This window comes from Trichophyton rubrum (assembly GCF_000151425.1).
Source record: "Trichophyton rubrum CBS 118892 genomic scaffold supercont2.10, whole genome shotgun sequence".
Lineage (NCBI taxonomy): Eukaryota > Fungi > Ascomycota > Eurotiomycetes > Onygenales > Arthrodermataceae > Trichophyton > Trichophyton rubrum.
In genome coordinates this window covers 894,406-921,955 of record NW_003456419.1, presented here as the reverse complement: position 1 = coordinate 921,955, position 27,550 = coordinate 894,406, and the positions used below count along the sequence as shown (strand labels likewise).

Genomic DNA, 27,550 nt, shown 5'->3' with positions numbered 1-27,550 from the left:
TTCTTTGCTTTTGCCTCCCCCCCCCCTCCTCTTAGCGCATCCCGCTGGGAAGGAAAGGGAAGGGGAAAAAAGGACATCGAGGAATGTCCCTTTTCTTTTTCTGGCTTGATTTTCCTTTTGATTTTCGAGTCTCTTTGGCATTAGCATATATAATATTTCTCGTATTGATTACTATGACTTTCAAAATTTACGGCAAATCCACACAAGGTCCAGGGCGGGCTGTCCATACTAACCTAGTGAAGTAAGACCTCCCGGGCCCCCCGTTGCTCCCAGCTAATGAGCGGCCCCATTGAGCTTCCATCAAGGGTACATGGAACAGAGACCAGGGCAAAAAAACTGGAGGGAGAGACAGTCTGCTTGTTGTGACTCCAGAGGGTAGACTGCACATGGTGTCCAGCGTCCTGGGACCGGGAGGTTTCCTTTCTGACACATACACACGCACGCATACTCCCTCCCTGTCTCCCTCTCCTCCTCCCTCTCCTTTCCCATTATTTTCCAATCTCCATCATCTTCTCCTCTGTCTTCACCTCTATACCTACTCCATATAGAGGCAGGACCAATTTGATATCACTGGCGCTGCTGGGACCTCGACTGAAGCTTCTTTTTTGCTTGCATAGCTTGCCCCCATCTGTCCGTCCACCTTTCCTGTTCCTGGGACCCTCTTTGCATCGTTAACGCTCTCTTCCTGAAACAGCTCGCTATCCGGCTTCCGTAGCCCTGGGGTCCAAGTTGGAGCCTTTGGTGGAGAGAGTGACGATAGACGGCCGTTCAAGTCTCCTGAGGATCAACGCGAGCTGTTGTGACGTTTTCCATCAAGTTAACCTGATCAGGGACGACCCCCGAGGGACAGTTGGAGTATAGAGAGAGAGAGAGAGAGAGAGAGAGCACTGCCTCGCTGGAGTCCTGGACCGACTGGCTGGCTAGACTCCCTTTTCCCATTGATTCATTATTGATTATTACCATCACTATCCTCCGGCTGCTCGCGGGCGTGCCTCCCGGAGCCGAAGAGCAGGCAAAAACAGGCGCCAGGCGGATGCTGGCTGTCCTCTAGAAACAAAACAACATCCTCCAGCACATCCTCTTCTGTGGGAAACACACAAGAAGCACAAAGACACAGAGCTCCTTGCAGGCCTGCAAAGTTCGTGGTGAGTCGTTGGTTTCTTCCACTTCCAGCATACACAAGCAAGAAACAGCCCTTCACGGGGTCACATGTCAGCCCTCCGCGGGTTCGCCACCAGCTAGCCAGTTGACCAGGTTTTTTTTGTTGACTGTTCATATTTTCTGCATTGCCTCCGGAGCAGACGCAGGACGGCCGTGGTCTTATAAGCCACGCATTAGCACGCCAGCGCCGGCCGAGGACCGCAGACCGCAGACCGGCAACCCGCGAGCGCAGGCGACGGATCTATGTTGAGGACGGCGGCCGACTATCGAGCCAGAGGGAGCTGTTGATCGCAACCAACCACGCCGGAGCTTGGCCTCGATCTCGCGCTATTGGGATCTCGAACCGCCCGCGAAGCACGCAGGAGCAGGAGACGAAGGCGGGAGAAGCAGACGATCTGACAGCTAGCGGGCTTCTCGTCTTGCTCTTCTCCTTCTGGCTGCCCATTGTTCTATAGCGCTGCGTGGATCATGGAATCGAATGCCGAATATGTGGCACCCCTGAACCTCAGCACCGCCGCTACTACAACCGCTATTACTACTACTACTACTACTACTACTACTACTACTACTACTACTACTACTACCGATACTACGACGACCAGCCCTATTTCTACTACCCCGGACGATGCAGGATCACTGGCCGTGGCGACCAACAACAGACTCATAACTGCGTTGAATGCTCAGCTACGGATGACGCCGCCGCTGACGCCGCATAGCTCCCGTGAAGAGATGGTCGACCGAAGCGGCCAGGGACGGTCACTGTTCCATAACTACCTGAGAGCCTTCTACCCGTTCCATCCAGACGGACCGATCTCCTCGTCGACCGTGACTCTACCGCTGGACCAGGGAGACGTCATCCTCGTCCACTCAGTGCATACCAACGGCTGGGCTGATGGTACTTTGCTAGAGACTGGCGCCAGGGGATGGCTGCCAACCAACTACTGCGAGGCCTACGACCCTCAGCAGATGCATCCGCTGCTCAAGGCCCTGATGGACTTCTGGGACGTCATCAGGGGAGGCAGCGGGTCTACTCTCCATCAGTTCTCAAACCAGGACTACATGCGAGGCATGATTGCTGGTGTCCGGTTTCTCTTGGTAGGCCTTTTTATGTTTTGCCCTCGTAACTCCGGATAATATATATATCTTTTTTTGCTTACTGGTTATATATAGGAGAAATCAGAATGCCTGACAAGAGACTGCCGGCTCGTGAAGAGAGTCGACGGACTACGGCGGAACCGCAAAGCTCTTCTCTCGGATCTATCATCACTCGTCAAGCTAGCGAAGCAATTGCAGGACATCGCAAACGGACGGCACTTTGAGACATGTCTGGACAATATATTCGATCTGATGCTGCTCAAGGCGTTCCGCATAGTCACCAGAGGAGTTCGGTTTTTGGACGTTTGGAGTGAAGAAATTGGGCTTGTAAGGGCACTGGATCATCTAGACAACACAAACTCGCCGAATACAATGGACACCATGTTCAAGGGGCCTCTCACTCCACCAGTCGATGGTTCCTTCAGCTTCTCGTCTCAACGCGCAACTAGCTCCATCGGCACACCAACCTCCTCCAGCAGCTGGAGAGGCAGCCTCAGTGACCGCAGCTTGCTCAACTCCACGACGATAGTCAGCCAGAAATCTGGCCGTGAAACACCACAACGTCCCGCATCGATCAGAATAAAACGTCCCTCGCTATTCTCACAGATATCATACAGCGGTCACACCACTAAGAACCCGAACCTGCTTCAGGACGGTTAACTGCTGCCCATGACGGATTCCTCGGTGTCCTTGGATCATTTATTGGCCTGCATCTCCAGTCACCCTCGTCAACAGAATTGATAATCACAACACAAGAGGCTGTTCAGTCCTGTAAAACCCTGCTATCGGTCGTCGAAGAGGTGTGGGAGCGCGATCTGCACCGATCTTTCTTGCTGGAAAGATCAAAGAATACCATGTACGACCGCATCGCCGAGCTCGTCAACGCTACCCAGAACACATTCCGCACCCCTATTAATCCTGACGATGAGACGATTTTTGTTCCGGGAGATGGAAAACGCCTGGTAGATGCCGCTACCGACTGTGTGCGTGGCGCCGGAGATTGTGTCTCTAGAGCCAGAACAGTCTTGGAGCAGATTGGAGACTTCGAGCTGGATAACATCGGCCTGGGGATTACTATGCCCAGCACGGAGGATATCATAACACCAACCAACCACAAAGTATTACCGGAAAAGACCGACGAAGTCGCCTCAGCCACAGTTACAAAGGTAGACGATGAACTGTCTATGCGGCCTCTGCCACTCCAGATTCCCGACTGCTCCGTTTCATCCATATCCCTGACACCATCATCCTTCACTGACGCTTCGACTCTCCGTACCCCAACCTCCCCCTTTGATGAATCTTTCAGCTCCGCCTTCGCCGCATTCACTGATTTCAGTGATCCATTCAATCCAAATTCCGAGCACGGCCTCTCTAAATCATTCCATACATACTCGCCTACCAAATCTACCAACGATGTGCCTTGGCAGCAGGACCCAGCCATCTACATACCGCTTCCCCAGGACAACGACATGGACCTTACACTCGAGCCAACTGAAACTGAAAGTACACTGGTTCCCGAAACGCCTACGCGTCCAGCATCGCGTGCCAGCGTCACCCATAAGTCTCCCAAGTCCCCTAAATCCCCCATGAAGGAAGACTCTCAAACAGAAGTAGGGTCAACTTCATCCGATGGAGATGAGGACAGCCTGTTAGAGAAGACTTACGCCCACGAGCTCATGTTCAAGGATGGCCAGGTGACTGGTGGCAGCCTCCGCGCTCTGGTTGAGAAGTTAACATGTCATGAATCGACGCCCGACGCACTCTTCGTTTCAACATTCTATCTCACATTCCGACATTTCACCACCCCGGTTGAGTTTGCTGAAGTCTTGATCGACCGCTACGACTACATCGGTGAGACCCCCAGAGCTGGAGGACCCGTCCGCCTCCGCGTATACAACGTCTTCAAGGGGTGGCTAGAGGCCCATTGGAGACACGATGTTGATGATATCGCTCTGCCAACGATCCTTAATTTCGCCAGGACTAAACTCCTAATCACGTTACCTACCGCTGGTAAGCGCTTGATTGATTTGGTCGAAAAGGTTTCCTCCCTACAGGGGCCTGTGGTCCCACGTCTGATCTCCACCGTTGGAAAGACAAATACCTCCATAGCTCAATATGTCAGCCCAGACCAGCCCCTCCCTCAGCCCAATATGACTAAGAGCCAGCTCAACCTCTTGAAGCAGTGGAAGAATGGTGGCGCCAACGTCAGTATCCTCGACTTCGACCCCCTTGAAATTGCCCGCCAAATCACGATCAAGGAATCTCAGATTTTCTGCTCTATTCTCCCGGAAGAGCTTCTCTCCACCGAATGGATGAAGAAGACCGGCTCCTTGGCCGTCAATGTTCGGGCAATGTCTACTCTATCTACAGACATTGCCAATCTGGTCGCCGACTCTATCTTGCAATTGGAAGAGCCCAAGAAGCGAGCAGTGATTGTCAAGCGATGGGTCAAGATTGCCGCCAAGTGCCTTGAGCTGAACAACTATGACACCCTTATGGCCATCATCTGCTCTCTTAATTCATCCACCATTTCTCGCCTCAAGCGTACATGGGAGATTGTTCCCGCCAAAACGAGGAACCTTTTGGAAAACCTCCGGGAGATTGTCGACGTGTCCCGCAACTACGCAGTCCTCCGACAACGACTACAAAACCACGTACCACCATGCCTACCATTTGTCGGAACCTACCTCACGGACCTGACCTTCGTCGATCATGGCAACCAAGATACCCGTACTCTTGCTGGCGATGAGAGCTCCATAGAAGTCATCAATTTCGACAAGCATATGAAGACCGCCAAAATCATCAGTGAGCTCCAGCGATTCCAGATCCCTTATCGACTTCGCGAGGTCCCAGAACTCCAGACATGGATACAGGACCAGCTTGTCCGTGTTCGATCTGCCGGCGACAAAAGCTTCCAGCAATACTACCGTCGATCTCTCGTTTTGGAGCCCAGGGAGCGTGCAGTTACGCCCCGTGGATCTCCAACCGAACCCAGTCCCTCCCTGTTCGCTAAGGAGAATACGAAGGAAAAGTTCGACTTCTTAGCCTGGACTCATGGCTCCAAACTCAAAGTTCCAGCTGCGTGATGATGATACCTTTTGTGTTTAACTCCCATCTTCAACATCTTATGCCGTACCCCCTGGATCTACTCCCGACCTTCCCCCTTCAACTTATGCTTTATGATTTTATGACCTTCATGATAGTACCTTTCCTCTGGCTCGACTCTCCCTCTCCCTCCATTTCTCTGCCGCCGCCGTACAAAGATCTCTTCCCATTCTTCTTCATACGGACATACTGTTTCTTCACTTACAGGAGGCTTTCCTTTATCCGCCTTTTTATTGTTGCTTTTTAACCTGATATCCCATACTTAGTTGTCAATACGTTTATGTTTTTTCCTGCAAATTCAACTGTTTATTTAAGCAATTTGCTCCACCTGTTTGTTATATACTTATGTTATATAGACCTGAAGGTGGTGGAAATACCCCGTTGGGCGGCTGCTTGTTTTTTTTCCTTATGGCTTGTTCGTTTTCCACACCCATGGCATCTAGGTTGTTTTTTGTTTTATGTCTTGATGCGTCCTGTCATTGGTGCGTTTATCTACATGAGGAAGCACGCGAGTGTGGTTTTCAAAATGGTGAGGTGGAACGGACCAGGGCATGTATACCCATTTCCTTACTTTTCAGCTTCTTTGTGGGTCAGGGGGGAAGGCAGGAGACTATTTACAAAAAGGCAGATTTAATGTTTAGTACTTATTCGATTCTCATCAAGGGCCCTGTGCATCCGTGTAAATCTTTCGCTTCCTTTTCCTTTGTCGCTCTGTCTCGAGAGGCGCCCGCCGAAAGCCCCCCTCCCCCCCCCCCCTTTTTTTTTTTTTTTTTTTTTTTGCAAACTAAACGATTTGCAGTACGTAATTTCCTCAGCATTGTAAAACAAACCGTGGCTGATATGCGAGGATGGGGCTTTTTCCTTCGGGCATGTGCCGACAGCGAGTTGTACATGTGTCCGGCAGTGATATTATACCTCTGCATCTTAAGGCTCCGCAGGCCAACGTCGTTCGAGTCGGTCAAGATCGCGCTAAAGATTAGCCGGCTGCAGCTGCCACAGCTGCAAGATGCAGGGCAAGCGACGTCCCTGGCATTCCCCTGCCACCGCCCCCATGTACGACCAGGCCACCCTCTGCATCTTGCACCGCATGTTGCATGGCTTGTTCCCTGCTTGTCCCCGGCTCGCGCTCATGGCGGAATCCGCGGGATACTTAATCACATGACCAATCAAAGCTGCAGCTTCACATTCATTTGCATCTGGGCGGTTAAGGGGATAGATATGGCAAGGCGACTGTGTGATGGCTCAGGGATGCGTGCAGCAACGGCCAGAAATCCTCGGGGGTTGCTTTTTCCCATTCCGTATTTACAGCTTCTCGGTTGGCTTATGCTCGAAGGCGAAGCAAAAATAGCCCGTCTCAGGTGTCCTCTGCCGTGTTGAACACGGCGGGTGTTGGCTGCGGCTTAAGTGTGATTGGGAGCTCCAGCGAGATATCCCCAGGTAATCACCGCACGGGTATGTAAGGCCCAAGTTTGAGATCTGACACCTGTCATAGCCCCAAAGATCGGCCCGTACCAGTTGTCCAACTTTAAATATAACAAAAGAAACATTTCAACACCCTAAAGTATGCAAAATTACCAAAACTATGAATGTATACAACCCGGGTATAATTATACAGGGTCAAACTTCTCTGCTCGAAATTATGTATCAATATATTCCATATGATTCATGTCATGTGGGAATCACCCTGCCACTTGCTGAAAGCAGTGACAAAGTTCGAGCAGGGTTCTGCTAGTTTAAACTCTGGATGACTTGTGCTGGCCATATGATCCAGAGATAGTAGTGTACCCAGTTCAGAAGGGCTGCACATTGAACCAGGTAGTTGATTTTTGGATCCCAGACTTATTATCGGTACCATTGATGGTCTGCCATGGGCACACTGGAATGGAAAAGCACATTTTGCCAGTCGAGACACAAGGCTCTGGCATTCAGATATGGAAAGCACATCATTAAACATGATAGCTGACCGACATGAACGGGAGACTATCAGATCAACCATCTTCTTTGGACAACCGCCGATGCGTTGCAGCCAACAGTGATGAGTTTCGGTCTTTCCGAGGCCCTTTTCAACAAATCCCTGGCTTCCACACTCTTCCAGTGCTGATCTGATGGATGGTTTGGAAATTTCTGGTTGATCCCAGACCTCTGAACGAAGCATGTCAATAGCGAGCCTAGGCTCTACTCGACATCGTTCAGCGATGAGAGTTGGCAAGCCCCTCACCACAAGGGAATAATACCCTTCTGCTTCCCTTAGGACTTCATACAGACAACCCCAGGAAGAAAAATACCCGGAACGTGCTTCGAATAATCTTGCTTCCTGACTTAGTATCCTGAAGCTTATGGGTGTTGGTAAATTAGTGGTATCGACATTACCAGACGGTGAGAGGTTACAGAGTGCAGTAAACAATTCTTCCACACGGCACCTCTCATCAGCGGCATGTTGGTCAACCAAGACTAAGACTTCCTCACCCTCTCTCTCCTCGCAAAGTAAGGAGGTCCGGAGTAAGATGAACTTCTGATCAACTTGAGCGATGACTGTTGCCTTTTTGAGGGCACACTTATTGAGCCGGCTGCCAGATCTTCCCATAAGTCCCTCCAGCGTACTACCACCTTGGAGATTCTGACAGTCTAGACAATGGGAATCTGAGGCGATTTTTGAGGACCACTTTTCACTGTAGCGTATATGTGATATCGTAGATGGAATGGGAAGTTCTGGTAATGGGAATGTAGGATTCTTCCAGCTTTTGAAAATCGAGTCAAACCAATGGGATGTTTCATTCCTTTTTTGACCCTGGCCATCATCTCCCGAGGGGCAGATAGCCGTAAGCCGTCGGATTGTGGATGGGTGATTTGGAGCTTGCTTGACCGCCTCGGGTGTGCGCGGTACTGTCTGCCCAGTACGTTTGTTGACATATATGGTCCTTTTCGTAAGAGGGTCCGTCCAAGACATTAGCTCATCTTGCGGCTTTATAGGACAGGGTGATGTAGAATGCTCATATACGGGACCGATTTCTCTAGTTGTCTCCGAATCTGTGGTATCAGATATTGACTCGCCAACGCTTTCCCCTCCATGTTCTGGGGCAGATTCAGCGGTTGGAGGATATGGGAACTTTATGTTGCATATACCAGTATCCCTTTTGAGTGCGGGTTGGGACTTACTTCTCGGTAAGCCTGCGCAGATATCATCATAAAAACCTCCTCTTCCACCTTTCACCCTTGACCACGATCCAAAATCATTAAACGGGAGTGCCTTGATGTCTGACGTCTGAGGCTCCACGGGAGGACTTTTCGACTTATCAAAGGGAGTAGAGCCCTTTCTGCTAGGAGAGATTTCGTGATACCGACGTTTAGCTACGGGTGGAGCAGGTTGTGGAATGTCAGGCCGAGGCAAATGGTCTTGTCTACCCCTTTTGATACATTGCGGATGCCGGGATAAGAAATGGTATTGTTCTAAGAATTGGCGAAACAACGCATTGATAACTCCAAGAATTTTCTGGATGGATATTTTGGACTGAAAGGATTCATAGCCCTGCGAATCAATGCAGCTGGCCTGAGTCGTGGAAACTCGGACGTAAAACATTGGCCATTTATTAACACCCTTGGATTTGATCTTTATCCTGTTAATGGAAGAACCTGTGGGTGCATCTGTATCCCCTACGGTAGCCATTTCAATCGCACCACTAACACCAGAAGAAGAATGCTCAACTCCAAAGTTAGAGGATGCGAATAACTGGTTGATTTCAGAGAACAGCACATTTGCGTCGCCAAGGGGATAAACTGGGTTGATTCCAGATGAAATGAATTGTACCTGCTTCGTTGGACCAGGTTGCAGAGATATTGCAGCCTCTACCCAGATATCAGAGCTTCGGGCTGATGCCGCAACCCATGACGAAAACTCTGAGGGAGTAATATATCCTGCATTCCCCAGAATTGAACGCACACGATCCAAATCCAAAGAATGTGGGTCTTCGTCCTTTATTACCTGCCGAAGATCAAGAAAATTCCGACCTTTACCTCGAAAAATCTGTTTTCGTGACCTAGATGCATCAATGATGTACACCTTGACTGGCTTTTGAAATGCAAGCAAGAGTCCTGTTATCGCTCTTTTCAGGCCATCCCACTCGCGGTCAATATCTTCGTTTCTGCGAAGATCCTGTACGCGGCGTTTAGCTCGGACAGGGAGATTGCTAAAAAGGTCATTTACGGCGACTCTTGTGCCATGCTGAGGGTGTAAGAGGTCATGCTGAATTGGTGCTGGACAAAGCCTTGAAATAAGTTTTGAGTGTCGGAATATGACTGAATTTGTTTCTTGAAATGAAATGTTACGAGATGTTATTGTGACCAAAGCCATGGATATCAAAGATGAGATAAATATGCCTTTGCGACCATATACTTGGCCTGTGGTATCAAATTTTGATGTGTCTAGTCGCTAACCATCAGCAAAGATATTAAACAAGAGGGTATCTGCGGCACATACGATGTAACTTTCCCAGGCCTCCGTTTTCATGGAATTCATTTGGAGGTATCCCGATGCCGTCATCTTCCACAGTACAAGTGCCTTTCTGGAAATCAACGTTTACCATGACCGCCGATGCATTGGCATCGAGAGAATTCTTGATAAGGTCAACTATAACACCGTTTAGACTCGTCACGATTGATGAGGACCTAATCTGCCCTGCCACATCCCGAGGAAGCACGCGGATTATTGGGACATTTGGACCCATGATACTCTGTATAGTGTGAGGGTTAACCCTCTGTCCTTCACCCACAGATCGTGCTTAATCCAAAAAAAGGTGTCCAAAAATTTGCCTAGGAAAGCTGTGCTTTTCATAAGATGATAAATCAAACGAGTGAACCGCGGATATCAAGCACAAGCATATATTCCGGTGTTTGGTTTGGTTTGTGGCCGCGCCTGCAGGAAGGAACGCACTGGAGTGACGGTATAAATTGATGGATTATCCTTTCTCCAAAGAAACTAGCAGGCGAGATCCCGTTGTAGGTGATTTATCGTCCAGAAATAGCATGGCTGGCAGTAGAAAGTTCCTTCAATTCGTCTCGGGGCACTTTGATACCAGCCGACGTCCAGCGTGGTAGCGAAATGGCTGAAGGCCCATACGAATCGACCCGCAACATGAGCGTTAGTCTCCGGGTATTCCACGCCTCCCGAGCTGTAGGTAGACACGGTAGGGTCTGTATCTGGTGAGTTAACGTGAATATACAACAGGAAGCAGAGACAGTATATGTGAATGTCGTTTCTCTTGGACGTTCTTGTCGTCTCCAACGGCTGGCCCATAGCGATATCACGTGTGTTAGTTGTACTTTATGCTGACTAAGCGCGTCAGATTCCCCCAGACGTCCGAAATCTCAAGGTTGTTCGATAAGGAAGACCAGCAGGCAAACGAGACGACACGGGAGGCACCGCATCCGCAGCGACAAAGGATCAGGATAGAGCGAGGGTGTCTGGGAGCAAACGGTGGCCCTTACTGGTATTCATATATATATATATATATATAAGGCTGCACTGAGGCTGCCTGCGCTACCGTCGCTCAAGGCCAGGTCTGATCTCCCGGGGCGACATCAAGGAAACAAGGCAGAAGGCATCACTTCGACACTTGTTCCACCATACCAACGTTTACGAAGAAGACAAGTTAACTACCAGCTGTCCAAATATGACAAGTGCAGAATCATCGCCTGGTATGCTCTAGTGGCAGACTCAAAAAAATCTCAGCCTTAATTTGCGGAGAAAGCTAACATGCAGCTACAGATCGCCATGCAAGACGACGACCATTCTCCCACTGGATGAAACGCCTCACCAATCTCAAGAGCTCCTCGTCTGACAGCAACTCCAACAATGCGTCGAACAAGCGAAACGGAGCCAGTACGCTCACTAAAAACAGGAAGAGTAACAATCCATATCTATCCGGCCCCATAGATAGAAGCTCCGGGGAACATACAAATGGCCATCTCTCCTTCTCTGAGCCGGCAAACAGCATACGACCCAGCCATCTGTCCCAGTATGATGACCCGTCCCCCACGACTGGGGATAAATCCGCTGCTCCCACGCTCTCTACGACTGGCGAAACCACTGCCTCTGATGCAGGCTATTCCAAGGCCGGTACCTGTGCTACCGGCGGCAATGGCTTTAATCCTGCTGGTGGTGGAGAAGGCAGCACCTTTTCATCCCCGTCGCCGTCAGTTCGCTCGCTGACTACGACTCTTACGACGATTCAATCGGCAGCTCCGTCGACCCAGCTCAACGCAGCCCAAAATGCGAATCACTATTCCGCTGGTATAGGCAACGAACACCACGGTGGATCTCACCATGCAACTACCCAACATCCAGGTGTCCAATTTACGCATCAGTTTCCTACATCTCCAATTACAGCCGTTCCGCCACATCTTGCCGTGAATCCAAATCCCACGACCTATTCGAGCGCCACAGCAAACAACCTGCTGACAGATAACGCTTCTGTTCTTACCCTGGCATCATCGTCCAAGCGTCGACGACGAAACTCTCTTGACACGAATGCGTCGGTTCTAGCACTTGCGCCCTCGTCTCTCTTCAGCGGCAGCCGTGAAAGCTTACCGCTTAGTATGTTGAGCGGACATGTCGGTTGTGTTGTTGGAGCGGACCAAAGCAGCTCGTCTACACATAACGTAGCTGGTGTGCTAAACCGAGGCGGTGCTTCTAATAATGAAAGAGCCAGCGTCCATTCCATGTCTGGAATAATTGCCACAGACCGAGGCAGCGTCAGAAGCGGTATACATTCACACCACGGCCGAAACGACAGCATTACCGGAAGTATTGGGATGCAGGTTGGCAGCGCCATCCCTGGAGTGTCTGGACGGGTCAGCCGCCGTGGATCCGGCTGGGGTGAGATTGTTGATTCTGAGGATACGGGCGATGAAACTCAACGTGAAGAATCCGATAAAGACGCCGACGGCAAAGAGCATACGGGCGAGAAGTCGGCAGCAGAGAAAGATAAGAAAGAATGCTAGCAGCGCCACCCAGGCCATTACAATAGGTCTTGTTTACCCCTAATCCCTTACATTTTTCTATACGTTCCACATCACTTATTTTCCTTTACCCTCTGTTGCATGTATACCCCTGAGTTTTTTCTCGTTATCTCTTTGTTGCTCATACTGCTTATCTTGACTTATGATTGTCACCATCACCGACCCGATCACCGTTGACCACTGTTTTCAATGCTTATATGCGTACGACGTTTTCCCCTGCAAGTTGGAGGTTATTTATTTTGTTGTATTTAGATATTACCCCGGATATTTTCCTCTTTAGCATCCAGTTCGGCCTTGTTAATGACATATTTTCCATTTGCCTTGATAGCTTACAAAGTCCTGAGTGACTTACAAGGCGATATCTCCGCGCAGTTTACTTCAGAATAGCTAACCCTAGCATCTATTTGTCTTTCCCCTTCACCTTGCTTCGACCCGGATGCGCCTCACATTATCTAATGGGATCCAGGGAGAATAAAACAAAATAAGAGATGAATTCTGGACGAGCAACCGACCTATTGAAAGAGTCCCAGCTCCATATCCACGTACCCCCTGATTCATGTTCTGCGCCGTTGCGAGCCCACCAAAATTACATTATTCTGGTGTTACTCGACCTCTGTTATAACAAGCGTCTGTCAAGGCAGCCATGCCCACGGCGGCATGGTCGTTACGGCTTACGATGGGTCGCAGGCTGAATAGCCGCAGCACGCTGTCCAATCCAGGCCTGAGACTCCTGCGACGATCGACGAACGGAATTTTACTTGGTTTGTTGTTCGAGCTGAGTCCAACTCCCTGCTTCAACGACTCCTTCGCGATGTGGAGGATCACCCGAAAACGACCATAGGCTCGCAGCCTCGTGTGATTATTGGTCCGTGGAGGTCGATATAACCCACCATGGGACGGTCAACTTGGGTCCATCTATTTGCTATTTAGTTAATAATATGCACCAGCTGATAAGAATGGGCGGATCATCGATGGCGTTTCATAAAGCCAGCAATGCCTCGCTGATTCCCATCTACACACAGCGCCTGCGTCAACTTCGGTCGCACTTCTTCAGCCGGCCGTTTCAAATTTCCTGCAGCCGTTTCCCTTTCACTAACTAGCTTACCCTTTGTGTCAGTCTGGTCTTTCACGCTGTCATGGCAAGCACGGACTTGCTGAACGGGAGCCACCGCGGTATGGTGAAGCGTATAGTTGACGCATTGGATAGGGAGGAGAAGGGCTATGGCACGGAGGCAGAGTCTCCAGTACCACCACAGACAAACGGACTGGCAGATGGGCTAACAGACGTTCAAATCAATGGGCTGGTTAGCTTTCCCACCGACGACCAATTAGAGGGTCAATCGAATGACCGGGCAAATGGAACCCAGAGAACCGCTACTTCGCTAAGTCAGCCGCGCCTTTTATCAACACGCTCGAAGCTCAGGACATTCAGAGTCTTGACTGGTATTGATACACCTGCAGGCCTCGCTACGGCCAGTCTAGTCCGTCGACCAGCTTCTAACGTTGGAATATATACCCGCGTCGTCAACGCTGAAGCTCGTTATAAACGGGAATACCGCTTTTTTACGCTCTTAATAAGTTGTTGCTTGGGGATACAGGTTGTTGTCGCAGCAGCACTGACAGCCTTGGGCGCTGGGAACGGTCCCCGTGTTTTGGTTACCATCTTTGGAGCAGTTAATACTGCTATTGCTGGGTACTTGACATATTTGAAAGGGTCCGGCCTGCCGAATAGAAAGCGTTATCACCAGTCGCAATACGCCAAGATAAGACAGCACATTGAACAGCGAGAACGCGACTTTTGCCTAGAAAACTGTGAGCTTGACGTTCATGAGGAGATTCGGCATATTCAACACATGTACGAAGAAGTTCAAGAAGATGTGGAGGCGAATACCCCAGAAAGCTTCTCCGGTGTAAAAAGAATTCAAGCAAATCAACCAGTTCTCCCCCTACCAAAAATTAATAATGAAAAGGATGGGATGTCAGGGAAAGAGGCACTGAACAATGGAGTCAGTATACCTTCGCCTGTATTGAAGCCAGGAATCGCACCCTAGAGCTATATATATGCCTTGGTCTGTTTGTTATGATTACGAAGAGGTTTTTGTATATATATTATTTTGAGCGTACTAGAGATATGTTTACTGATAGCGTCATTTAGATTGGGTAGGTTTGATCTTATAGCTTATAGCACATATGACTATCTACTTTTTATCTGTTACTATCTCCTGCCGGCTTTGCTTTCACTAATTATTATGAGTACTGTAAAATGCTCAAGGGGTTTGCGACAGCACTCAATGAAAATAACCATACAATAGTGCCACAAAACAAAGTTTAGGAAAACAGGATGTATTCTGATTAACTTATTTTGGGGCATGGAAATCGTTTCTACGGAGTACCTGCATCGGGCACTCTGGTGTTGTTAAAGCTGCTCTTCGCGGGTCTCCCCTTTCCTGGTGAGACAGCGCGAGAGCGACACAAAACTGTGGGCGCATATGTTGCGAGTTGGCTCACCCCACTGACTGACTCTACACTATATGAACGAGTCGTGAAGGCAAGCTTTCTGATGGAATCAGCCTGCGGCATCTACACCACCGTTAAACAGGGTTTATTACAGACGCCTGTCGAGATGAAAAAAAAAACACTGGAAGGCCTGGCATACACTGAAATGAGCGGATTTTGCAACTATCCCGCAGTATATTAAGAAACCGATAGCATCCTACCATGACCTTACGCAGACGGGATATTCTGTCCGCTAGCCGAAGGCGTACCTAGGAAAGATGAGAAAGGAAACAAAGGGGGCTATTAACTTCCTATCGAATAACAGTGCTCCGCAGAATGATTGATATTAATGCCGCGCAGAGAGGCGAGACGTAGCTCTGATACCTGGCCGGATGAGCTTGAAGCTGTATAGAATAACACATGCGTAGTTAATGGACGCGCGGGCGAAAGGGAATAATCTTTGCCTGGAGAGCGGACAGCGAAGTTTAAATGAGTTATTTTTAGGCGACGAGTGAGTGGGTCCAGGGGTTCGGGAGGCGGGTAATGACTAAGCAGCATCTTTTAGCCACGCCCAGCAACGACCGCAGCTTTCGTAACCGGATTACAGCTAGCAGCTAATACGTGGCAGCCTATTTTTCTTCTTCAGCCTTTGGACTGATGTAAGGAATGGCATTGATAAGGACTGTTGGACGAAGAGAGTGTAAATATTATAGGCGGCAGCCTGTGTTATTCCACGCTACCCTCCAGAAAATACAGAGGGCCATATAAATTCTGTGACAGTTGTCTAAACCGCCGGATACCTATGACAAAGAACATCATTGAAAGACGCGATATATGCCGCCGGAGGTCTCGAAACGCCTGTCTGCAATGCAAGAAACGTAAGGTGAAGGTATGTATAGCAATAGATGTATCTATCTTCGATATCTTGCGCAACCACTTAACTATCGACCCATAGTGCGACGAACAAGCGCCATGCTGCCACAACTGCAGATATCGGCAGATAGAATGCAGCTTTCAGGCATTTAGAATGCAATACTCTACGAGTATAGGCAGAAGGACACTGAAACCTAGCCAAAGGACTTTGAGGCCATTTCCTGCTACTGCGGAGCTTCCGATGTCAGAGGCCAAAGAGCAAAACAATTCTATACCCCTAGACCCGGCGTACCACCAAGAAACTAACCCTCGCCGGGCTGCATCAGATTGCTCTGGGACTACTATTTATGCTCCAAAACTCAACTTGATCACCTATTCTACGAATGTGCCGCGTCCAATAAGTTGCGCGTCTCATCTACTCCCTGAGGAGCACGAATTATTGCATCATTATGCTACAATCGTCTTTGAATCGCTGGCAGACTACGAGGCGTATAGACCAATATGGCAGGTTGTTGTCCCACGAGAAATGCAGTCTGTTAGTTTCTTAAAGCACGGGATTCTGGCAATATCCGCTCTACATATACACTATCTTCGCTTTAGAGCAACTAAACAAAAGGGACTAAGTTCAGAGGAACTCTTGCACAAGGAGCTAGCTCAGAAACATTACCAAGCAGCGGTAATGGAGTTTGGACTGCTGTTTCCAGAAGACCTATCCAACACTAATGCTGCATTTGCTTTTTCGCATTTGATGATTTTCTTCGCTTTCGGTTCTGCTCAGCTATCCAGCCATGGAGCTCTAATGCCAAACGCAATTGATGATTTACTGAGCTTATTTGCCTTGACTAGGAAAGCCATGGCATTTTTGAAAATAAGATGGGAATTACTAGTAAAAGGAGACATGGGAATACTCCTTCAGCGTGGCCCTGAGATTACGAACAGAAATTACCTACCAATGGATGTTGTCACCGCACTCAAATTGCTAGAAGAACTGTGCAACGAATGGATATCGAGTAATCGGGAGATTCCTGGTTCTTTTAACGAAAGTGGCCACGATATCAAGGCCGCATATCGTCGCGCAATTGAGCAGCTATGGGACTGCTTTGTCATGTTAGAGACAAAACGGAAGGACTGGGGTATGGCCCTCCGATTTCCTATGATATTTCCTGACTCCCTTTTTCCATGCTTTAGAGCTCGGGAACCACTGGCAATGGTAATACTTGCATACTACTGTGCACTATTGCGCAGAGCACCGGTACGATGGTGGGCGGATGGCTGGAGCACACAAGTTATCCAGACAATATTCTACATCTTACCTCAAGACTGGAGGTATGCTGTGTCTTGGCCGATGATTAATGCCGGGATTTTGTCTCGAGAGCTACAGCTAAGAGAATAGCCATGTTACCAAGTGGAATATCTATGTCGAGCCGACTGCTGGAGCATCTTAGAACTAATTGGTTGGCTAATAAAAATACGTATATCAAAACTTAGGTGGTACCTTGATTTATCGACCGATACCTGTGACCCTATCAATACAGGTTAATTTCCATTCTATAGTCCACGGAGTATGTTAATAGTATCTTTCTATATGTATAAAACGATCCCATCTAAGGCTTTTATGTACTCTCGTGGGCATGGGGATTCTACACCTTAATCAAAAGCCTCACACAAACCAAGTCAGCGAGCTTAGTAATCGGAAGTTTCCTTTAACTACCTTGATTGTATTTCATCCTTCTTCTCTTTTACATATCTCTAATAGCGTTGAAATTCACCTTCACCTGATTGGCATAACCGGGAAAGTATGGGTATTCCCACGGTGGCAGAGTATAGAAAAAGAACAGAAATACCCAAAGAAAGCCAAATAACCTGCGCCATGGCCGAATACCAGGCTGCTTTTTTGGCTCAAACCTGCCTCTAAGCTGTGGACAGCGGTGCCTTAAAAGCTGTTTAAGGCCATATTCTCCAAGGATTCCCAAGAAATTGAATACGATGTGCTCATGCTAGTTAATAATCCGGAATATGCCGAAGATATTATGTGTGTACGTCTATACTGGTGGACACCATTTCTGCATCATATATGACCAACTGATGCTTAATGTTGGCGTTATATAACAGTTCCTTCCCCTTCTTCAGATGCTGTGGCTCATAGCTACAGGGATAAAGCAAAACTTTCCCGTTTATATACATTCCTAGCTAATAACTAACTAGTTAAGTCTTCCCAGCTGAGGGTGATGGGCCTGGCTACTTGACTAACTAACCAAGACATATAACAATCTCGGCTCAGCTTCTTACGACCGTCGCTTCCGCTGCACAGTTCTGCCTAGCATATCCAATAACTAAAGAATTAGTGAATCCTCCCTGCTGTGGAGAGTTCCATATAACGTGTTTTTTCCGGAGGCCGATAAGCAACATCTCTCGTCCATTAGATTTCATAACTGTTATAATACACCCTGGTTGTCCAATGGATGTTTTCTACAATGTGTTGGTATATGCTATGATAATTGTCCACCCTTCACTGGGTTCACCGATGGATACTGAGATGTGAAGCAAGTACGAGTCATCCAGAATGCACGTACGATACCAGGAGTCTGTCTATAAAAGGGTGATGGTATTCCCCTTTGTTTTGAGACCATTCTTCACCCCAAGTCAGCGATCCAGAAGGAAGATACCTCAAATATACCAAACCACCGTTTTTAATCTTCTGCACTACCACTCCTGCAACAATTTTTCTTGAATTTTCAAAATGAAGGCTGCTTCTGCTCTCGCTACTCTTGCCCTTCTTGCCGTGGCCCCTCAGCCAACGCAGGCTGCTTTCCCAGTTTTTACCATCATTGCTGCCGGCCTTATTGGGATTGGTAGAGCCCTTGGTACCGCTATTCAGGGTCCTCGAGCTGCCGCTACCTTTGATGCAGCCGCACTCCCGCCGGCGTCCCACAATTCGAATATGAACGTTGTCGTAACGATATCAAGGGCCGCACAATTGATATTAATACGAACTACCAGAACCGTAATTATACACATCACCTGGCCCACCCATTCCCCCGGCCCTTCCTTTTTTCCATCTGATGGAGAACTAAAAGACATCATTAGACCTTGAGGTCAAAGGCCTCCCTCTCACCTGCATGAACCTTGCCAATGTCATGGCTGGCGATGGCACTCAGGGGCCCTATGCACTTCCATGCGGTTCGGACTGCCTGTTCTACGATGCCATTACCCCTGCTCAAATCGAGGAGTTCAGACACAGCCTTGGCTTGTCGATAAACTCCGAAAGTAGCATTCCACCACAGGCTTATTGATTCAAACTTTTTCCAATTGTCAAAGACTTCACTCCTTTCTTTCTAAATGTCATATATTTGGCAATTCCCTAACTGGTCCTTTCGTTCACATGTCTCCCTCTAGAGAACCCTATGATTTTACACCTCGTTTAAACCTAGCCATTCTAAATCATTTTACCTTCACTGTTGTTAGTTTCTCTCATATCACAGTCTATTAGACGCATTTTAGCAGCCAAGTGGCAATAAACAACTTTCGAAGAAAAGTAATCAGTCCCATCAACAAAAAAATCAAGTGAAAACCATTTAAAGGACTTATTGAGTTAACATTAACTACCTAATAATCAATCCATAGCGCTCGTATATGAGCAAGTGGCTAGTACAATATACTAGCGGGAAGCTGTAGACTTGTTTGAGCCGCCAAATCCACCGCTTCCACGGATAAACATAGTGGAACGACTTAGATAGATTGACACAGAAACTGGATAGAATATGATTTGTATTGTCACAAACCCCAACCGGTTCCATAAGGAAACTCGTTGGTACGCGTTTGAAGAATACGCTTGACTAGGGTTATGCTCAATCAGCGAACGCAAGGTATGAGTATTATTGGAGGGTCAAGGAATGCATTTTACATACCTCCGTCCCAGCTTACTGGCTCTATGTTGGAATTAGCAATTTCTCTCCAAATCCGCAAACACCAGACCCCAACTAGGGCATCCCGTTGATTCTGAGGCATGCTTTTAATTATGTTCAAGCGAGAAATACCATCGTCAATCGTGTCATACGCCAAAAGGTGAGCCCCATCTCCAGCCACACGCCATTCGAGCCGTCCTTTACCCTGTGTTTTCGCAGTAAAAACAATATCTTTAGCTTCAAGGTCAGCGCCAGGATGGGCTATTGCTGCCTTCCAAGCTTGATATCCTGAAGAGAGAATGTGATGATATTTTTTCAAGCCAATATGACCTAGACTTCCATGGGAGGCAGGCTCGAGATGGTATTCCAACGATGGTGTAGTAGTGGTTGGTGGCCGAGTTAAGTTGAAGATATATATGCCTTTCTCAGGCGCTCACTACTGGAGAGCCCGTGGTATCGCGGTTGTGGATACGATTCTCGCAGCGAGACAGCTCAACTTTCGTGTTGTTCTTGCGTAAAAAGCTAATATCAATGGAGAGTTTGTATAGAGGAGTAGAGCAAGAGGCTGGCCTAGATGTGCTATGTATGGCGCCGCCGGCAAGGAGAAGCGTTTCTGGGGGAAGCTGGTCGTCTTTCGAGGGACTCTGTGTGTATGAAGGGAGATTGCCGTCGACATCAGCGGAAAGATTTCGGCCTTCCTGTGCCTTGAGTCTTTCTGCTTTGGGTGTCGTAGCCATTTTATCTAGAGAACCTCCTAGGTCAGTCTTAGCACAGTTATTCATAGCATGTATGGTATTTAGCCTGTGTGAAACCTGAGACGTCCGCTCCAGAAACCGAGCTATTTGTATATACTGCTGGGTAGATGGAGGCTGGCATAGATGCCTTTTATTCTGAGCACAGCCCTGTCTGCTACATGTATTGATATCCCAGTAGATTATTGATGGAGTCGGTTATAAACACCGAGTATGAACTCCGCTAACTAAGCCACATGCTGGTGCGGACAGAAAATGCAGAGACTGGAGTGGAGCGGAACGGGGCGCTTCCACCCAAGAAGTGGAGCCGCAGCTCAACTATGGACAAGGCTCCGGGCGGATCCTTGGCTGAATTCCTTGGCAGGTGACAGAGTAAACGTGAAGAGTTTTCTAGTTGCATGAGATGTGGGCAACTGATGGCATTTAAGAGCAATTTGATATTGAAAGCAGAGAAGGGGGCTACTTAGGGAGAACTCTGGTGCTGAGAGAGAGGCTGTGTGAAATAACCATCAAAACATGAGTGTGGGGTGCGTTGGAGATAGACCAGCAATGAAGGCGGGGCCACCTAGTATATGAGAGAACCACTAAAATGTAGCATTCTCATCATGCAAGGCCTCTGGTTGCGATGGCATGTCTTGCATAGATGGATTCGGTGAAGCTCGGGCGCAAGTTCATCGGCTCATACCCCCGTTGTTCGTTCGATCTCTTTCCTTCTGACTGCATTTCCAAGTTGTCCGACCCCTTCAGTGCTACCCTGCCTCGTACAAGAGTTGAAATCACGCCCGGATGGATGACATTCAAGGTCACCATGAGAATAAGCATTAGCGTGGCGTCAAACATGTATAGATAATATTCATGCCTCAGTAATGTCCCATTTGTTCCCTGAGCAAATTCGGCAACTCTAAAGATAGAGCGTATCATGACAAGGGTGGAGACAACATAAAGACTGTACAGATATTTTCGCCACGAGAAATGAAGTGATAACGAGGCTGTTGTCGGATGGGTGCTCATTCGAAGGTGAATAATGACAGAAACAACGATGAATAAGCCGAAAAACAGTATCTGAATTGTCAGCCCAACTACGACGATCTTTTCGCCGAGCGAGAGGTTTGAGGGCTTGCCGCTTGCCATAATTCCACCGCCTGCATAGAAAACGTCAGTTTGTACATATCACACATATATGTATAACGCCTCGTTACGATATCGCCCTCACCGAGTCCCTGAACGACAAAGGATAATATATCACCCGTAACAAAAATCTTGCTCATCCAAGAACGTCGAACAATGGAATGATCTTCCGCTTCTAGTATGATGATAAGTCGACCCAGCTGCATATAGATTGAAGCAGCAAATAATGCAGGGGCTAGAAGGAGGAAGAGGTTCTGAATGATGTATGGCGTGTCCGTGAATAAAGGTGCCTCAGTGCTGGAAATAATTCGGCCTCCAAATCCAACTATCTCGACTGTAAGAGGAAGAAACCAAGTCGGTCAGCACATCCCGAATCCGTGTCCTCGAACAAGTATGGATTGGAATACTAACATATGCCACCAATGAACAGAGGAATAAAAAACTTTACACGGCCTCTGATAATTTGAAATAAATGGATAACGAAGGATATCAAAAACAACGCAATGAAGGTGATAGCAGCAGCCTTTGAAGGGGTGTACTTGTAGAAGTCATGAAACTCCTCATCGGCCATGATGAAAGAGCCCCGGGAAAAGGATATGCTGGGACAGATGAAATGCGAGGTAGTGCCTTAGCGTTCCTGAAAAGTAATAATGTAGGTAGAAGGTCAGATCTAACACAGTATATATAATAACTACTACAAGACTCGTAGTAGTCTGTTGCCGCCTGGAATGCCATGGCCAACTGCGGCTGTATGGTGTATCCGAAGGCAGAGAGAGTCACAATGCACACGCGTCCCGAGGACGCAATCCTGAAACCTGAAAGAGTCATTTCCGAACTCGAGCCTGGTCCAAGTCTAACAACAGCCAAACAGCTAGGTATCCTGTAAGTTGCTGGCTGGAAGGAAAAAGGGAAGAAAAAGGAGGAACATGAATAGACTTTAAGCTCATCATGGCTTGGCATCGTATTCGGAAACTAAACCTAATGTGGAATAGTCCATATAATGCTTAAATTGCCAAGACCAACCTGTGAAAGACGCGATAATCGAGATTGAAACCTATAGATGGAAGCTGATAGCTGAGGAAGTGCTTGAGAAACGTGGCTGGGGCACGGCTTTGCTACGTGTTATACAGGCGCTTATATATGTTTGCCATTAAGCCAAACACCAGTAAATCCCTCGGAAACTAAGCCTAAACAGACAGGAGCAACGCCATTCAGAGTCGGGTTAATTCATGAAAGTAATTAGGATTATAATTATTATAGACAGTAGGTGAAGATGTCTCCGTCCGTTCCCCCGTTCCAATACAAGCCCCAGCCACCCGCGAATACTGAAATTAGTTCCTATTGGTTCATTGGAAATGCAGAAATATGTAGTGATAGATCGAAAAATATTTAGACAAAAAGAACCAAAGCGAAGACAAAAGGGAATATTATAGACACCGTTTTAGGACGCCAAAAGCTCCATAAAATGATGTCTGTCATGTAGGCAATAAGAGGAGTGAATTAATAAAATCCAAAGACGGGGAACGTAGCGAGTTTTGAGATAAGAGGAAATGCGACGGAGAACGAATGAGCTGGCAGAATATGTCCTTTTTTGTCCTTTTTGATTTTCGTTAGATGTAACGCACAGGGCAGAGAAAAAGTCTATGACGGGTATTGTTAAGAATGGGTATGCGCTTGCTCTTTTTTGGGACATGTCGCCATTGATATCATTTAAAGTGGGAATTAAAAAGAAAAAAAAAATTGCTGAATAAATGATGCTCACTGATTTGGGTGGGAAGGCCTCAGAATAAAAACGTGGGAAGAAAGAAAGAGAAAGGGGAGGAGGGGAGTTGGGGAATTTTGCGCTGTGGGGTTAAAGGCATGAGTATTTTAATTACTGCCAACGGGCTTTCGTCTTGAATTATTAACAGTTGAAGAGATTCGGGGAGCACCTTGAATCATTCGTGGCTCTTTCATAAAATTCGGGTCCAATTTTGCGGGCACTGAGACTGGAGTAAGTAATGCTCCTCAAAATCTGGAGAAAGGTAATATATTGATGACATGGTGGGGATATACTAACCTCGAGTGACGACAGACTTCCAATCCAAGGAGGTTGGTATCTCTTTCCGTGTGGTTGGTGAAAAGGAGGAGGCACTTGCTGATCGCCAGAGATGATTGGAAGTATCGCTAAGGAAATCAGTTGTCATTCGTCCGGAGAAGAAAGTCGAGCGACCACGGTTGCGCTTAGATAGCACAATTTCATCGAACAGGATAATTCGCGGGTCCTTTGACTTTTGCTTCGCGCGTTCCCGTTCGCTGATAAATTCGTTGAAGCCTGCGACTAAGTTAGTAAAAACGCCCAAATTATCTCCCAGGTTTGCGTTAATACATACCTTGAGTTTGCTGCAGGACTGTCATGTACGCTGCATGTTCGTGTGGTAAACTCTTGAGGAAAGCTTCCATTTGGAAATCGTAAGTCAGCCCATTCTTCTTCTTGTCTCCAGTGGCAGGCCGGAGGAATTTCTTGTAGGTATATAGTAAGCTTGCAAAGCATCGTACGAAGGCAGCACGGATCTGATCTGGATGGAATGCAACAGGGCACACCAGACAGATTTGTCCAGCACAGCGGTGGTGTACAATGGTTGTGCAACCGGTGCACCTATAGGTTGCCTCGTCTGCTCTTTCATCACAAATGTCACATGTCGATCTTTCATCCACAGGCCGCAATAATTGCAAACAATGACCTTCTATCATGGTGGATCCAGCCGGACTCCGTATAGGTTGGAAATGTTGAGGCATTATTGTTGAGGCAGCGATTGTGGATTGTGCATATATCGACGGTGCATATACGGAAGTTCCCGCATCCGTATTTAATGTAGTTACCGAGAGATTTGAGGAATGACCGAGGAAAGGAACGCTGGGCCTCCTGGGTATCTGTCGTCGATCGATAGCTAGTGACGAACTCCTGCGGGAAGCCTGGTCAAAGTGGCCTGATCGCTTTTCACGAAGGGATGCCTGCAATGCAAACCCGGAATCGTTCCGAGAGATTGGAGTGGATGGGTGGGGGAAATTAATAGAAGTTGGCGAGGCGGTTCTGGGTGAGGACGGGTTACTGTTCTTTGAGGTGGAGCTGGTAGAGGGCCGCTCATTGCCTCTTGAGAGGGAAGCATCGCCTTTAGAGCACAAGAAGGTATTGTAGATAGGAGCAGGGTTAACGGATGATTGCTGTCCAAAAGATGCAGAGTTTAAAGCAACGAATTTCGGTAAGTTTGTAGATGGCGCTTTTGGGGAATATATTGATGGGATCTCTGCGGGCACACAATCATACGGGAAGGTCTCCATGGCGTATGCAGGCGGCCCGGCACTGACACCATAGCGGTGGTGAAGAGGAGCAGCAGCTTGCAGCAAGGATTGGAGTTTTCTGCGTTGATGGCGAGGGAGAGGGGTGGGACGAGATGTGCTTTCAATGAGATCCTGGTCGAGATCAACGAGAACAAAGTCGTCTGCGGGAAATTCGATATTTTCATATCGTCTTTCGATGCCGACGATATAAGGGCATGGTGCTTCGATAGCTTGGATAAGCCGAGCCGGAAGAATGGGTATAAAAACGCCAGTCCACTGGAAAGGGAATAGGAGTTCTATCAGTGCTTTACTTGCGAGATTTAACATAGAGATGTAGGATGATAGGAATATTATTCTCGATTCGGCGAGAGCATACTAAAGGGATTGTTAACTATTTCCAACTGTTATAGAACGTGAGGAAGATGTAAAAAAAGGGAACATACCTCGAATAATATGATAATATTTGAGACTGAGAGAGCGCGGAATAGGGGGTATAGATCAGTCTATTAACGAGGGTCAGTTAGCATGCAATTTCGTAAAATAGTCAAAAACAAATTTATTCTTTGACTGACATTTCGAGATCCGGGGAGTTCGTTGAGAGCCTCCTTTCTAGCAAAGAGCCGCAACTCGCGGATTGAGATTTCCACCTGTGTTTTGGAAGATATGGGGCTGAAGGCCTCCATACACAGGTTTACCACGTATCTCTCGAGGGGCTGCCATCTGCCTACCCTGGGAGAAGTTGGAGGAACCCTCAAGATAGCGCCGTCCATCATGGGCACTGTGACGGCTTTGAGCCACTCTTTCCAAAACGTTATCATGGAGGCGTCTTTTCCAAGAATTCCGTAAGCCCGAGGTATCCAAAACCCGGTATCTCCGTCGGTTAACCCATCGATCTTGGAGGCAGCACCGTGGCGAACGGGGCGCAAAAGGTCAGCCATCAATCCAATCTTCTCCTCAACCGCGCTTATTTCATCCTCAAGGTTCTCTCGGGAAGTAGACCCAGAGGGGACAGTAGGGAGCTGAGCGAGCAGCCGAGAAAGCTTAGCACGTTCAAGGCCGAGCCGTTCGCCTAGGCTGGCGGCGAGTTCTCTCTCCTCATTAGTCATGTTATCTCTCCTCCATTCCTCGCATCTCTTCTCCAGCTCATCTGCGGCATTATGGTTCAAGGGAATCCACACGGTCACACAGACCCCGTGGAGCTTAGACCCATCACCACCGGTCATTGCAAAGCCATGCCAGGTTGACCGAGGCCGCTGGTCAGAAGAGACGATGTTTATGTCGTTGGGGAAGGCGAACATGGGGATGTAGTCTGGAAACTTCCCTCTTCGTTGGTTTTCGTTGGGGGCACCCTTGGGCGGGTATCTGTCGAGAAGGACTGGTTCAAATTTCCGTTTCAGTGGGTGCATGTTGGCAGGCATCTCGAGCGGTTGGGGTACTGGAATGACTGAATTGTAGTTGCTTAGACGTCTTGACGTTCGAACCGAAGCTAGAAGCAACCATGTTAGTTATACGTAATAGAGAGAGAGAGAGAAAAAAAAAAGGGAGACGATGAGGGAGACGAACATTGTCGTGCAATGGAAGGCTGTCTTTTCATGCTGCTCATGTCTCTAAAGGACATGTGCCTTCGGACGGTCCCAATGCTGGACTTCAACGAATTGACATCCTCGGCGACGATCTTCTGTGTCCTTGGTCGAGGTTTTGGTCTGTTTGGCACCACGGCCCCGGCACTGAGGGTCAGGTCCGTCAAGAAGGAGTCTCGCTCGGAGGCGAACTTGCGAAGGGCGTCGTCAAAGTCGGCCTCGCTGAGAAACGAGCTTCCTGTGCTGGCTCCGTTCGTGCTGGAAGCAGCTTTGATGGTCAGACTGCTCCTGTTGCTATGGGGCTCTGCAGCGTTCGAGGAGGCCGGCTCAAAGGTCGAGGATCGGAAGGAGAGCCGCGCCTCGTCGCCCGTCTTGGGGAACTGGACGGAGTTTCTGTTCGAGACGGCCGGCGAGGTGCCTGTCGACAGGCTCCCTTCCTCGACCTCTGCGTCTGCGTCCTCCTCGATGGTATCTGTGACCGGCGGCGCGGGCGACCGGGACGCTTTGTACTCCTCCCCGAGCTTCGAGTATATGTCCAGGATCTCTGAGCCGTCGACGCCGGCTATCCAGAAGAACTCGGCCAATGGAGCAGAGGAGGGCGTGTCGACTGTGAGCGCGGGAGCCATCGCGGGAGGGTTTCAAGGGCTCCTGGGGGCTGGAAGTAAGTACGTATAGATGTATGTATATATGTGTGTGTATGTGGTGTGAGCTGAGTGTGTAGATGGCGGCCCTGGGAGGCAAGATCCGGGAGTCGCTGTCAGGACAACGCTCCCTGGCGCATGAGTAGCGATCGGGGCGGCAGGCTCCTGGTATCCTTCTGGTCGACCGACGAGAGGCAGCTGTCCGAGAGTAACTATCTGGCCAGAGAGCAGGCCCAGGGCTGGCTGGCGAGCGGGCTCTTGGAGCTGCGAAGGCGACGAGGCAGAGCTTTTTCGTGCCTGCGAGCAGGACTGGCGGGCGAAGACGAACCGAACCGAGCAGGGCGATCGAGGCAGAGGCAGAGACAGAGACAGAGACAGCCAGCCGCAGTAGAAGCAGGCGACCGCAGACGATCCGATGAAGCTGTTTACGACTGTCCCGTTCGACCGGCGAGGACGCTCTGGCAGCGAAAGAGGGAGAA

At 48.5% G+C, this 27,550-nt stretch overlaps 9 protein-coding genes across 10 annotated transcripts; 4 read left to right on the top strand and 5 right to left on the bottom strand.

Moving 5' to 3' along the window:
* The first annotated feature begins 1,496 nt into the window (after window positions 1–1,496).
* Window positions 1,497–6,069, top strand: TERG_07711 (uncharacterized protein). The gene is made up of 3 exons (XM_047748821.1): window positions 1,497–2,256; window positions 2,332–2,818; window positions 2,908–6,069. Exons 1-3 carry the CDS (start codon window positions 1,630–1,632, stop codon window positions 5,340–5,342), a joined length of 3,549 nt encoding a protein of 1,182 aa, XP_047604810.1. The 5' UTR covers window positions 1,497–1,629; the 3' UTR covers window positions 5,343–6,069.
* A 399-nt stretch (window positions 6,070–6,468) lies between these two features.
* TERG_07710 (uncharacterized protein) lies at window positions 6,469–10,840 on the bottom strand. The gene has a single exon (XM_047748820.1). The coding sequence runs from the start codon at window positions 9,707–9,709 to the stop codon at window positions 7,025–7,027; it is 2,685 nt and encodes an 894-aa protein (XP_047604809.1). The 5' UTR covers window positions 9,710–10,840; the 3' UTR covers window positions 6,469–7,024.
* Window positions 10,841–10,878: 38 nt separating this feature from the next.
* Window positions 10,879–13,037, bottom strand: TERG_12582 (uncharacterized protein). The gene has a single exon (XM_047751525.1). The coding sequence runs from the start codon at window positions 12,186–12,188 to the stop codon at window positions 11,784–11,786; it is 405 nt and encodes a 134-aa protein (XP_047607339.1). The 5' UTR covers window positions 12,189–13,037; the 3' UTR covers window positions 10,879–11,783.
* A 474-nt stretch (window positions 13,038–13,511) lies between these two features.
* Window positions 13,512–14,426, top strand: TERG_07708 (uncharacterized protein; the record flags this gene model as incomplete). Its single annotated transcript, XM_003232042.1, has 1 exon — window positions 13,512–14,426. One exon carries the CDS (start codon window positions 13,512–13,514, stop codon window positions 14,424–14,426), a length of 915 nt encoding a protein of 304 aa, XP_003232090.1.
* A 1,472-nt stretch (window positions 14,427–15,898) lies between these two features.
* Window positions 15,899–17,137, top strand: TERG_07707 (uncharacterized protein; the record flags this gene model as incomplete). Its single annotated transcript, XM_003232041.2, has 1 exon — window positions 15,899–17,137. One exon carries the CDS (start codon window positions 15,899–15,901, stop codon window positions 17,135–17,137), a length of 1,239 nt encoding a protein of 412 aa, XP_003232089.2.
* A 1,347-nt stretch (window positions 17,138–18,484) lies between these two features.
* On the top strand, window positions 18,485–19,393 carry TERG_07706 (uncharacterized protein; the record flags this gene model as incomplete). The annotated part of the gene is made up of 2 exons (XM_003232040.2): window positions 18,485–18,748; window positions 18,822–19,393. The coding sequence occupies 2 exons, from the start codon at window positions 18,485–18,487 to the stop codon at window positions 19,035–19,037; spliced, it is 480 nt and encodes a 159-aa protein (XP_003232088.1). The 3' UTR covers window positions 19,038–19,393.
* A 681-nt stretch (window positions 19,394–20,074) lies between these two features.
* Window positions 20,075–20,386, bottom strand: TERG_07705 (uncharacterized protein; the record flags this gene model as incomplete). The annotated part of the gene is made up of 1 exon (XM_003232039.2): window positions 20,075–20,386. The coding sequence occupies one exon, from the start codon at window positions 20,384–20,386 to the stop codon at window positions 20,075–20,077; it is 312 nt and encodes a 103-aa protein (XP_003232087.2).
* Window positions 20,387–21,004: 618 nt separating this feature from the next.
* Window positions 21,005–21,532, bottom strand: TERG_07704 (uncharacterized protein; the record flags this gene model as incomplete). Its single annotated transcript, XM_003232038.2, has 1 exon — window positions 21,005–21,532. One exon carries the CDS (start codon window positions 21,530–21,532, stop codon window positions 21,005–21,007), a length of 528 nt encoding a protein of 175 aa, XP_003232086.2.
* Window positions 21,533–23,311: 1,779 nt separating this feature from the next.
* On the bottom strand, window positions 23,312–27,314 carry TERG_07703 (uncharacterized protein). Of its 2 annotated transcripts, XM_003232037.2 has the most exons (6): window positions 26,414–27,314; window positions 25,423–26,336; window positions 25,294–25,353; window positions 23,902–25,225; window positions 23,589–23,843; window positions 23,312–23,511 (listed from the first exon to the last, which is right to left on the bottom strand). In XM_003232037.2, the coding sequence occupies exons 1-6, from the start codon at window positions 27,054–27,056 to the stop codon at window positions 23,399–23,401; spliced, it is 3,309 nt and encodes a 1,102-aa protein (XP_003232085.1). In that variant the 5' UTR covers window positions 27,057–27,314; the 3' UTR covers window positions 23,312–23,398. The 2 variants fall into 2 exon arrangements, with proteins under 2 accessions (XP_003232085.1, XP_047607338.1); XM_047750459.1 differs by having other exon boundaries at window positions 23,312–23,843.
* Between the last annotated feature and the right edge of the window lie 236 nt (window positions 27,315–27,550).